The following is a 12,928-nucleotide window of genomic DNA, read 5'->3' on the forward strand; positions in this document are numbered from 1 at the left end:
GATGAACGATCTGAGGGTTGCCATACTCAAAGGTAATCTTAAAACCCCGAAAGAGAGACGGTTGCATGAATACAAATTTATGCAACTGTTCGGGACACTTAGCAGTGGCCTAAACAGAGATCGAAATTTTATGAGTCATTACTGACACTAGCGAACTCTCTTCCCATGAGCGCTAAAGGCCATGTCTGTACATACTGTGCTATATGTATGCACACACAGCTGTCTCTCACACATACCAATACTCCTTATTTTTCCATCCCTATACACCAATAGGGACCACATAGTATCCACACACACTTTTAGTTGTGCTACAAACTCTCACATTTCCACACCCACCCACACCATTTATATCCCCTCTCACTCCACACACACCTTGTGTAGAGCACTGTTTATACTGTGGGCTCTCCATTCATTCTTATTCACACTGATACACATACACACTCTTTCTTCACTTGCTTTCAGTAACCCTTTGACACCTCCAGCCATAAAACACATCCACATCGGGGGAAGGACCAGCACAGATAACATTCCAAGAGACACTGTTTTTAAGTAATCCTTGCTTCATTCATTGTAACATCGCCGGAAAAAGAGATCAGTGTATCTCGAAAGCTCGCACAAATAAAAGCATTTCGTTAGCCACAGAACGGTATCATCTATTTATTTTTTGATTATATATATATATATATATATGTGTGTAAATACAACTGTATGCTCATCTGCATGTCTTAGGCAGGTCTGCAACCCCGCCTTTCCACATTATCACCCAGCACACAGCACTTCCACTGCAGCAAGGGATTCTGGGAAATGACATGCAAATGAGCACACAGTGCCACTTTTTGCTTCAAAAACCATTTTTAACAAGGTTCCCTATAGGCTTAAGCTTTCTGCATGGTCACAGCTTTGAGCACAGCCAGGGTTAAGGTGCATACCCAGAAAACCACCCACAGACAGCTGTTTCGACCTTAATGGGTCTCATCAGTGTGGGGTTGATTAACTGGGTATGCAAAGAAGCTAAAGGATAGGCCAACCATAATACTGAGTTAAGTTATGGTTAGTAAAAAAAGTGACAAAAACCCTCCACAGCAAAGCAAATATGCAAATATAAATACAACTGTATGCTCATCTGCATGTCTTAGGCAGGTCTGCAACCCCGCCTTTCCCCATTATCACCCAGCATACAGCACTTCCACTGCAGCAAGGGATTCTGGGAAATGACATGCAAATGAGCACACAGTGCCACTTTTTGCGTCAAAAACTATTTTTAACATGGTTCCCTATATATAATACAGTGTGTTATTTACGCATGTACAAATACATACACTATCTCTATATACTTCCACCACCTGATAATGATGATCAGTATCTCTATACTGATAATCTGCACTCTGTCACTTCTGCCCCCAACCCTCTGACATCAGTATCATAACCACAATAGAACAACACAAACAACAAAAAACACGCCGACCTGAAAATTGACACACAGCTCCCAGGCAAATACACACATCTACAGACACTCCTGTACATACATGTGTACTAATACACACCTCTACATACATGTGTACTACTACACACACCTACAGCCACTCCTGTACAAAAATCGACATACAAATACACAGCTACTCCTGTACTTACAAGTGTACAAATACTCATACCTGCACCTGTACATGCAGTTGCAAGCCTCTCTTCTCCATGTTACTCCAACAAATGTTCTGATTTCATCCTTGCATCTTACTTTTGGTCGTTGTCTTGCTCTTTTTATCTCTTGGAATCCAGTCGAGTACAATCTTTGTTCAATAATGATCATTTCTTCTTGCGATATGTCCGGCCTCCTGCCATTTTAATTTCTTCACTCTTGTGATGATGTCACTGACTTTTGTTTGGTTTTGAACCCATTTTTAATTTTTTCTGTCTCTTCAGGTAATATCCAGCATACCTACAGCTGAACCCCGTTATAACGCGGTGCTTGGGGTCCACATAATGAGACCGAGTTATAACCGGGATCGTGAAAAAAAGGCAGCCGCTGTACATCGCTTGCTGCGCGTCCCGTACTCCGGTGCTCCCCTTCCTATTCTTCCCTCTATACCCAGATCTGCTCCTGTCAGGTCTTGCGGGTCCTCCTCTGGACTGGGGTTGCCCGTCTGGGCAACAGTGCAGGATCATAAGCCATTACCTTCCCTCCCCCCCCCCCGGCAGTGGCAGAGTCTGAGGCGGTGGAGTCTGAGAGCCAACACGGGACCCGTGGAGATTGCGGTGATGCGGGCAACTCGGAGGCTGATGCCATGGCACTCACAGCAAAGACTTACCCCATGTGATGCGGACTGGTCCTGGATCTTCATAGATGTGGGTGTAGGTTCGGGGGAGGGGGCACTTTCTAGATTCCATTTGCAAGGCTAATATTGACACTGCTAAAAAGGGGGAAATGTTACACGGTTCAGCAGAGACAGCACATTATCAAGTTTTATTCTGCATGTCTCATCCAGGCTTCTCATGCCTGTTCTAGTCTCTTAGACTGCGCTCTTTGTTTAACCCTTTCTCTGCAACACAAAAATAAAACTATATGCAATGCAACATGTTGCAGACCCCCGGGCAGTGGAAGGCTTAAACGGCTCCTGTTCAGATGCTGGTTCTAGAGTAGTTGTAAAAAGTGAATGAATGAATGAGCGCAAAGAAGCACTATTTGAATGAAATATCCCAATTCCTAATGTGGATACTTAACACAGTAGCGAGTATGAATTTTTTTTTTAAATAGTAATACAAAAAGTTGCGATAGAGTGAATAGGGAATAATACAACTCTCTGGGGTCAGATGCTGCTCCTACAGGGAATTTTCCCAACTTCCTCCAACAGATGTCAAAAGAAGTGTGTGTGTGTGTGTGTGTGTAGGAAGATGGGCATTCCTCTCGGCAAATCCTGGAAGTCTGCACCCCCCCCCAAAAAAAAAGTATGTAAACAAAACGGGAGCTATGCTCACACTGTGTTATAAACGGATCCACGTTGTAGCGGATCGCACTATAACGGGGTTGAGCTGTATCTCCATACTTCTTTGTGTTCTTTGAAGCCTCTTAATTATCGTTGCATGTAGGGTCCAAGTTTCACTTCCACAAGTGAGCATGGGCATAATACACTGGACAAAAACTTTCCTCTTGAGGCACAGTTGAAGGTTCCCTTGAAATAGTCCTGTTTCTTCCACAAGCGCTCCATCCCATCTTCATTCTTCTATTGATTTCATTCAAAAGGTTCCCATCCATTGTTATTTGCCGGCCAAGGTAGACACAATCTTCAACTTCTATTCCATGTATTTCAATCTTTGCAGATTCAACACATTTGTTGAACATCACTTTGGTCTTCCTTAAGACCCACTTTCTTACTTGCTTCGACGAGTTCTCCAATTTGTGGCTGGACTTGTGGCAAAAATAACAAATGTCATCTGCAAATCGTAGGTGACACAAATATTCACCGTTGATTTAGATTCCTTAACCCCCAATCTAATGTCTTGAACAATTCTTCAAGTGTTGCTGTGAGAAGCTTAGGTGATATGATGACTCATATACACACACACACACACACACATGTATACACATATGTACAAATATATACACTTCCAGTCACTCCTGTATAAATACACACATATATAGCCACTTCTGTATATGTACACGTGTATAAATACACACACCTACGGCCACTCCTGTACAGTATATACACACATGTACACATATGTGCAGATACACACACCTAGAACCACTCCTCTACACACGTCAAACATGTACAAATACACGTGACAGCTGAATATTTGTGGTCAATAGACATATGTAGGGGTATAACTTGGAGATACACAGAGTAGGCAGAAAAGATGTAATTTTAATGATTATAACAGAACAAACAACAGTAAAAGTGAATAATGAGGGTACAATCAGCAGTGTGTGTGTAATGAGTACACTCAGCAGTGTGTGTAACGAGAGTACACTCAGCAGTGTGCAGGTGTGTGAACAATGAGTGAACTAAGCAGCGTGTGTGTGTGTGTGTGTGTAATTAGTGTACAGTATTCATTTAGCAATTCATTTATACTCAATAGTGTGTGTAATGTGTGTACACAGACCAGTGGTTATGTGCTCTACAGTGTATGAAGTGTGCACTCATCAGTAAGTTAAGTGAGTATGCACTAAGCAGAAGTTACTAAATTCACAGCAGGAGTCTTCACATGGCTCTCTAGTTATGATGCAGTGAGTGTGTGACTGTGTGTGTGAGGGGGGGCTAGGATTTGTGATGCCATTGGCCCCCCCACCTCCACTGCGCTGGTCCCTACTGACGCGGATTCATGGTCATGAACTGAGTGGCGGCCAAAGGAAAACCGAGGTTGAAGCGAAAGACAAAATTATCAACATCCCAGGAGCCTGAAATACAGGAGGAGAGAGGGAGTGAAGAATCATTGAGAGGAGTGAAGAAAGATAGAGCGAGGGTAAGAGAGAGGAATGGGGTACTAAAACGAGAGACAGTGAGGAGAAAGACGGGGGAGAGAGAGTCTGTGAGCAAAGAGGGAGACAGAGCAATGGAAGGGCGTGCATTAGGCACTAACTCATGAAGCGAAAGAGATAGAGGCAAGATAGACAGACACAGAAAGGGTTAACTTGGCCCTAAAGCTAATTGCTTTCACAGAAGACCCCACAGAGTCAGATCGAGCCGGTCAGATCTGGGGTGTGGGGTTTTCTGGCACTGGGATCTCCAAACTTGTGCAGAAATGCAGGACCGGCAGAAACTTTAATTAATATGATGGCAGCGATCCCAAGAGATTAATGGGGCCGCAGATAGGTGGGTGGGAGCCATTAAATCGGAGATTGTTTTGTCCCTGCGAGACCCTCTAATGAATCCTTACAGAACTGTCCTGTACCTATCACAGGGAGCCCTCCCCCAATAACTGTCCTGTACCTCACTCCTTCATTAAAGGACCCCGCATCCTATAACTGTCCTGTCCATATTACTCCTCTTATTACAAGACCCCTTGCTCTTTAACAGTCCTAAACTCATCAAAGGGACCTCTCACCCTATAACTGCACTGTGCCTATCACGCCTCTATTACAGTACCCGTCACCCTATAACTCTCTTGATACCCATTGCTCCTCTATTACAGGGCCCCCTGTCCTATAACAATCCTCTACCCATCACTGCTCTATTACAGGGCCTCTCACCTAATTATTGTCCTGTACCTATCCCTCCTTTATTACAGGACCCCTCACCCTATAACAGAGGAGTGATAGGTACATGATAGTTATAGGGTGAGGGATCCTGTATTAGAGGAGCGATAGGTACAGGACAGTTATAGGGTTAAGGACCCTGTGATAGAGGAGTAATATGCACAGGACTATCACGGGGTACCTTCACCCTATAACTGTCCTGTACCTATCATGTACCTACAGAATCCCTCACTGTATAGCTGTCCTGCCTCTATTACGTAACCCCTCACCCTATAAATGTCCTGTACCTATCAAGCCTCTATTACAGGGCCCTTCACCCTATAACTGTCCTCTACTTATTACTCCTCTATTATAGGGACCCCATATCCTATAAATGTCCTGTACCTTTAACTTTTCTACAGGACCCGTCCACCTAAACCTGCCCTGTACCCATCACTGCTCTATTACAGGACCCCATAGCCTAACTGTCCCGTTTCTATCACCTCTCTGTGACAGGGCACCCTCACACCATATTACTGTCCCGGCTGTGCCTATCCCTCCTGTAGTATCTCTTACCCGGTGAATAGATTTTCTTGTCTCTGGCGGTTTGTAAAGGGATGAGAGGGGGTAAGAAAATACGTACCCATGAACTTCTCATCATTTGGGGTGAGGGAGGGGGAGGGTCCTGGAGGCTGCAGGTAGAGCAGGAACTGGTATCGGTGATATCCAGAGAAGGGAGGGGGGTTGGGCCGGTGGTAGCCTGGGGACAACAACATAAAGAGGTGTCTCGGAGGTGTCAAAACTGAATGTGTTGTGACTGGGGTATCAGAGCTGCCCAAGGTTCTGACAGGGGTATCAGAACTGCCCAGGTTTCTGACGGGGGTATCAGAGCTCCCCCGATTCTGACAGGGGAATCAGACCTCCCCCCGGTTCTGATGGGGTATCAGACCTCCCCCTGGTTCTGATGGGGTATCGGAGCTCCCCAATGTTCTGATGGGGGTATTAGAGCTCCCCCAGGTTGTGATGGGGGTATCAGAGCTCACCCAGGTTCTGATGGGGGTATCAGAGCGCCCCCGGGTTCTGATGGGGGTATCAGAGGTCCCCTGGATTGTGACGGGCATATCAGAGCTCCCTCTCTTTTACCTGACACAACTTTTCCTGTTAATGTATTTCCAATCAGCAGGTCCTGACCCTAGAGAGAGAAAAAGAGAGATTGTGAGAGAAAGACATACTGATCAGGAGAGAGACAGGTCACATGGAAGGCAAGGTATGAGAGCAATGATAAGAAAGAGCGAGAAAGAGTCAGACAGAGACAGACAATATGTAGATATACAAGAGGGATAAGAAAGACCCCTTACAATGAGCAGATTATTGTGTGTGTGTGTGTGTACTATATATATATGTAACGGTGTTTCCCCCACCCGATGGGGGATTCTGCCATTATTGTGTGTGTGGTGCATGCTACCTGTTGGTAAGCAGAAGGGCTGAGTCGTCCGCCAATGTTTGTGGGGACACTGGACAGGTTTCTGGGGTACATACCCCACATGGTTCTCTAGCAGTGCAGAGCCTCCATCTGCCGTACGCTCCAGATGTATGGAGGCAATCTCCTACGATTGAAACGATCACCTCTCCCCCCAGTAAGATCACACACCAGGCAGGAGGTATATGAAACAGGAACGGGTTATTCTGTCAGCACTCACAGTCACGGCAGGTTTCTGCCCAATGCAGTCTCTGGCTCGGATATCCAGCTGTAGGATGGTCCTGGACCTGTACTATGGGTCAAGGGCCGCCGCAGCAGTCCTAGCTCTTCCCTAACCCTCTAGCAGAAGCAAGGGAAAGGTACACACTCACTCTCCCCTGAGGGGAAGAGGCATAGAGAAGGCCCAATGTTCAAGCAACCGGTGGTGTGACCTGCCTCTCTCAAGTGAGGAGAGGCACTCACTAAATTTGGGTGGCACTCCCCTTAAGTACAGCCAGGAGGAGGGCACCAGGTCTGACCCAGGATTGGGCAACCCAGGCCTGGTTCCACCTCCTCCCCCTGTCACTCAAGGATAGTGCTGGGAGTGTGGAAAACCCATGATAAATACTGGCAGGCCTGCTCTTACAAGGGCTTACTACTAGTGAGGGCAGACTGGTAGCCAACAACCAATCCTGGCTACACTCTCCCTCTGGTGGAAACTCCCATGTCCTCACTGGGACCGAAATTTGCGGGTACCATCCTTCAGATGCGTATCCGAAACAGAACAGGAGAATCAATAACAACAGAATGAGATTCACAATGCAAAAGATACATCCTTTTCTGTATTACATCACAGCATTCCATAATTTTAACCCAGTTCCCTCCCAACATGGAGAACCTATTACGCAGTAGTAATGCTCAGGGTCTGGCTTCCTAACTAGTGCCCCAGTATTATCTGGCACTGTAACTGAAAACACCCTTTTTGGGTGCCGCTCTGGCACGTATTCGACTCTGTCCATATAGATGTACCTACCTACCTTCCACACTCCAATGAGGTATTTCACCCGCTCCTCTAGCTGGTAGAAGGTACTCTTACTATGCACCTCGATGTAATCCCGATAACATCTTCTAGCCACTTTTCTCGGTTCTCATCAATTTCACGCATGATAGGTTCTGTCACATACTGGTATTCGAATCCGTGGGACTGCCTATACCTCTGAACTATATGTCTTTCTGCTCTACTGATTTTAGTCAGACTACGGCCTTCAGCCTGGCAGAACCCAGAACAAAGGTTCCTGCACGGGTGGCTCGCAGTACCTGTAAATCACCCCCTTAGGCTGCACTATTCCTAGGCGGATCTCATACTTCCTGTGCCTTAAAGCCTCTGCGGATTCCTCTGGGCTGAACTCTCCCTCCACCCACCAGTGGTCTACTATGTTCCCCGCCTCTAGCAGAAACCTTGTGTGGTGCATTTAGGGAACATACCATTGGAACCTAGGGTGCCACCATGGAAGTGACTTGACTGGAGCTGCCTTAGTGGACTCAGACCCAGAGGTCGTATGTGAAGAAAACCCAGAAGTGTCGGAGTTCACCGTCATTGCATACGTGCTATCTCTACTAGTTACACTATACGCAACATCTTCATTATCATCATCATTATCCTCATCATGCTCGGCCTCAAAGGCCCAATCCCGATAGTCCTGGGAAGGGGTGGCAGGTTTTAACAAGCTCCGAGCCCGCCGTTTAGGGTTCTTCGAAAAGGAGAGTCATGATAGCACACGGGAGGTGGTACTAGTCGCAGGGTCTGGGGCAGTAAAGTTTTTCAAGTCTCGGTCAGAGTCCTTGGTCTGATGTCCATCCTGACTTGATACAAGTGTAATACTGACAATATGCGGTTCTACCACAGGTTGATGCCTACGCCTCATAATATGGTCCTGGTAACGGGCCTGCTGTTTGGGGGTAAGAGTCTTAATGCTCTACGGAGCCGCAGTCTTTTTGCGCTCCAAGTGGGCCTGCACATGGTCCATATAGTGTCTCACCCCATGTGTAGCTGTAGCGCTACTCACTGGAGCGGGAATCGGCCGTTCCTCGTCCGCACCGGCAGTCGCCTTCCTGTCCACATCATCGGGTTCTGGTCTCACGGGATCCTGATAGAGGTCGATGTCCCTCACCGGAAGTGCGTCGACATCTGGTCTTTGAATGGGTGTGTCATCATCTTCCTCCGCGTAGAACTCGCTGTCACCCTGTACCTTCTCGCTGGAAGTCTCCACCGGTTTCTGCTGGGAGTAAGGAGGTAGTATTTCACTGCTCCGCCGAAATGCTGGAACCTTGGGACTCTCCGATCAGAACACTGGTATGCCGACCAGGCCGCTAGGAACTGCCAACCATGGAATGCTCCTCTGGTGCTCAGGTCTCACGGTCGCCATCAGGACCGGACTCCGCCATCATTCGGAGCCACTGGCAAGGGTCTGTTACTTGGCAGCATCGGTAGGAGTACTGGCATCGGCCGAAACACCACAGATACCGACGGCTGCTGGTACTGGAAGAGGATAGGGACACTTCCGCGGGGGAGAGGTACTGGATTATTTCCAAGTCGTCAGCGGCAATCAGCAGGGCTCGTTCTGGCTCCTACGCCTCTAACAACAGCGGTTCCTTATCACCCCAGACAGTCACCTTACCCGGTTGCTCTTGGGTTGGTTCCGGCTCGCTGACCGTCTCTGGTTCCTCTGCGGGGACCGGGTCTGAACCATCTCGGCACGTTCTGGGATCATCGGAGTACTGGGACCTCGTGGAGCTTCCGTCAGGGCATACGAGCCCTCAGGAACCTCCATAGTTGAGGTAGTTGTGCAAGCAGCATCGATCCGCCCAGGTATTGGGGTCGGTCGCATCTTTTTCTGTGAAAGCCGTAGGCCGCAGCAGCATGGGCTTTAAGAAGCGTGCTCCACATCTGGCACACTTGCCGCCTGGGAAATCGCACTTGAACAGAGGCATTTCAGGTACCTCTTCCCTTCCACCTTCACTACCAGGAGGCCCTCCGGTAGACGGTAGTGCGCAATGTCAATCTCGCTGGAGCCCGGGCAGGTAACCCACAAACTCACGTGCACCAACAAGGCCTATCACCAGACATAGTGGCTGCGCAGTCACACACACACATTGGTATATGACTTGGGAGTGCGAGACATTGGGTTGGGGTTACTGGACACAGGGTGGGATCACTCTTTGGAAGGTTAGCGTCCGCCGTGACGCATAAGGTTAGCGTCCGCCGTGACGCATAGGGTGTTAGCGTCTGCCGTGGCGCTTAAGGTGTTAGCGTCCGCCGTGACGCATAAAGTGTGGGCACCCGCCGTGGTGCAAGTTAACGTTAGCGTTAGCGTCCTGCGAGACGCCGTAGTCAGGTTACCCTTAGCGAGGGATACTTGTTGCTATGTGTTGATGTTACCCGTTCTCTGTGCATGTTAGTAAAGGCATTAGTTATTATCCAATCTGTAGTACGTGGTTATTGTGTATTGTCCTGCGAGGAACCACTCCCCCTATAGTGGGAGCCATCGCAGGTGGAGGCGCTGTACCGAGTAAGTTGTTGTCCATAGCATTGTAATTGCCCCAGGTTCCCTTAGCGGAAACTCAGCCCTCCTGTGTACCAACAGGTACCGCACCACACGCATATGGTAACGTTGCATGTTTCTCCGCTCCCACAGTATAATCTGCGATTGGGGGGGGGGAAAACCCGTTACACATACATACATAGAGGTCAGAAGACAGATACTTTACACCCGATTAGACAGACAGTGGGAGAGGCAGAAATTGAAGGCGGTGAAGAGAATGAAAAAGTAAGACAGAGGTGTGGTGATCTGGCGGTGCACAGGTTAACATCTGGCATGGTGAAGTCAGTGACCCCCGGATACGAGGGGCCCCCACATCCCACAGGACTCTGCTTCCTCCCGCATCACTTCCTCTGTGTGGAGACTTCACAGAGAGCTACAAAGTCGCTCCATTAACTCCTGCCAAAGACTGCAGAGCATCGCTACCATTAACTCCTCCCCTGCCAGAGACTCAGTGTTATTTTATTAACCCCTCTGCTGCCTGAAGGGTGTTGCTCCCTTAACACCTTCCCTGCCACTGTGCCTAAATTAACCCCTTGCCCAGCAGAGAACTGCAGTATCTATTAACTCAGATATTTCTAGTTAACACCTTCAGTACCAGAGCTCCTAATGCATGGGTGGCCCCCTGGTACTGCATAGGGTTAATATATTTCAAGGTGAAATGTCTGATGTTTATACAAAGCTATTTTAGGATCGGTAGTGTCCTATACCTTTCCTGCCTTATTGCCCCAGAGGTGATGTTGTGCGGTCCCTTGGGTTCATATTACCTGAGGGTAACCCAACTCCTGAGTGCCTTATTGCCTCGGCAGTGACAGTGTGGCCCGTTGCAGTGAAACTACCTGTGGGCAATCCAGTCAAGTACCTTATTGCTCCAGAAGTGGGTGTTATGTATAGCAGGATGTGGTGTATTACAGGCTGCTGAGCAAACGTTTTGTAAAGTGGCAATCAGCAAGAGGCCCAGCGTATTACAGAAAACGTAGCGTGCTGGAAAAAAGGGGGTAGGATATATGTGTGTTTAATATATAGATGTAGGCAGGTCCCCTTACCTCCCGGTCCGTGGGGTGGTGAGATGGCTACAGAGCTGCCCGGGGGCCGTCAGGGCTGTGGGCAAACCCGGCGGGCGGCGTGACGGTAGGGTTACAGGCGGGCGGCGGATCGCCGGAGCTCCGCGGCTGCCCGAGTATGCAGGGCGGCGCCATTTTGTTTGCACATGCGCATTGCTATCTTTACGCATGTGCAGTACGGCCGCGAGCGGCGGCCATCTTAGAACAGGCTCCGCACGGGACTACATATCCCATCATGCTCCAGGACAGGGGTGAGCAAAATTTTTATGCCGAGCCCCCCTTTTCATCCATAAAATTTCTCGGGCCCCCCCTGCCTGATGTAATCAAAATCACATGAAAAAAAAAAAAAAACCTTTATTAAACGGTATACAATATAAATCCAAATATGTTTAAATACTTACATATTTCAACAGCTCGCGCTTGCAAAATTAGGCTGCGTCCACGCTGCCGCTGAGAGCGGTGACATCACCAACTCTCCAAGCATGAGCACAGAGTGTCCTGCATAATTTTGCAAGCGTGGATCAGGGCTATTTGTGTGTGTTTGTGTGTGGCTGTGTGTGTGTATTGACTGCTGCTGAGCGCACATCAAAGTCAATTTTGTTTGTCTCCCCAAGCGCCAAGCTTGGGAGAGCGTACGTGCACAAAGGCAATCCTTTGGGGGGGCATTCATCCACCTCTTTGCTACCTCCCTTCCCTCTCCCCCCCCTTTTTTTTCTTCCTTCCCCTCCATGCTTTTTGTCTTGCTATCCCCATTGTCATCCAAACTCGTACCTACAGTATTATTTATTTTTTCCCGTTTTCAATGTTGTGTTTTCACAGTTTGTTTACATTATTTCTGTACAGGCAGTCCTCGTTTTACAACGCTTCGCTTTACAACGAATGGCTTATCCAACGCTGTGCAATGCATACCTATATTCATTTTTACAACGCCAAAACGGCTTATCCAACGCTCTTACGACGCTTTGCAACGTTGTGTATGTGTGTATATATATACACATTCACATAAACAACGTTGCAAAGCGTCGTAAGGGCGTATATATATGATATTATACTATATAATACTGCTGCGGCAGAGTTTATTCGAGCATTTGCCCGTTCTCTGCCGCAGCAGTAACCTGGCGCGCGCCGGAGGGTGCCGGGCGCGCGCCGAAGCAGCGGAAGAGCGCCCTCCGATCGGGGCGCTCTCCCTACCGCTGCCGGGTCCGCCGGGTCCCCCGGAACCCCCTGCCGCCGTCCCGCGATCGCGGGACACCAGTGCTCCCTCGGGGAGCCCTGGACGCGCGTGCATGGGGCGCTGACACCCGATGACGCGTGACCGCGCATCGGTGACGCGCGGCACGCCGAGGGAGTGGGGCTAGCAAGCCGGGGCATCCCCCGGCTTGCGGAACTAGCCCTGCTCGGATTAAACGTGTCGGCAGTGTATATTATTTATTATGTTATATTATATATATAATACAGTATATACACTATAATTTGTGTGTGCTGCATATCTTATTGCCTGCATAAAATATTTGGTGTATTTTAGTGTTAAAAATGACTTCAGGAACGGAACCTTTCATTTAAACAGTGTTCCTATGGGAAAACGTGTTTCACTTTACAACGTTTCGCTTTACAACGCCATTTTGAGTAACGCATTGTG

The 12,928-nt window shown here is 48.2% G+C and overlaps 2 protein-coding genes across 3 annotated transcripts in view; both read right to left on the reverse strand.

Annotated features, from left to right (window-relative positions):
- The window catches only part of LOC142495691 (ankyrin-1-like), a 538,760-nt gene that overhangs the window by 118,230 nt on the left and 407,602 nt on the right, over positions 1 to 12,928 (reverse strand). The gene's annotated exons all lie outside the window — the stretch shown is intronic.
- Positions 3,840 to 12,928, reverse strand: part of PEBP4 (phosphatidylethanolamine binding protein 4) — a 115,008-nt gene continuing 105,919 nt past the window's right edge. The window contains exons 5-7 of the mRNA XM_075601476.1: positions 6,311 to 6,359; positions 5,811 to 5,927; positions 3,840 to 4,390 (exon numbers count right to left, since the gene is read on the reverse strand). Of these exons, the coding sequence (XP_075457591.1) occupies positions 4,299 to 4,390; positions 5,811 to 5,927; positions 6,311 to 6,359 (258 nt within the window). The 3' untranslated portion in view covers positions 3,840 to 4,298. The remainder of the gene's footprint in view (positions 4,391 to 5,810; positions 5,928 to 6,310; positions 6,360 to 12,928) is intronic.

The sequence above is a fragment of the Ascaphus truei genome, chromosome 5, assembly GCF_040206685.1.
Source record: "Ascaphus truei isolate aAscTru1 chromosome 5, aAscTru1.hap1, whole genome shotgun sequence".
NCBI lineage: Eukaryota > Metazoa > Chordata > Amphibia > Anura > Ascaphidae > Ascaphus > Ascaphus truei.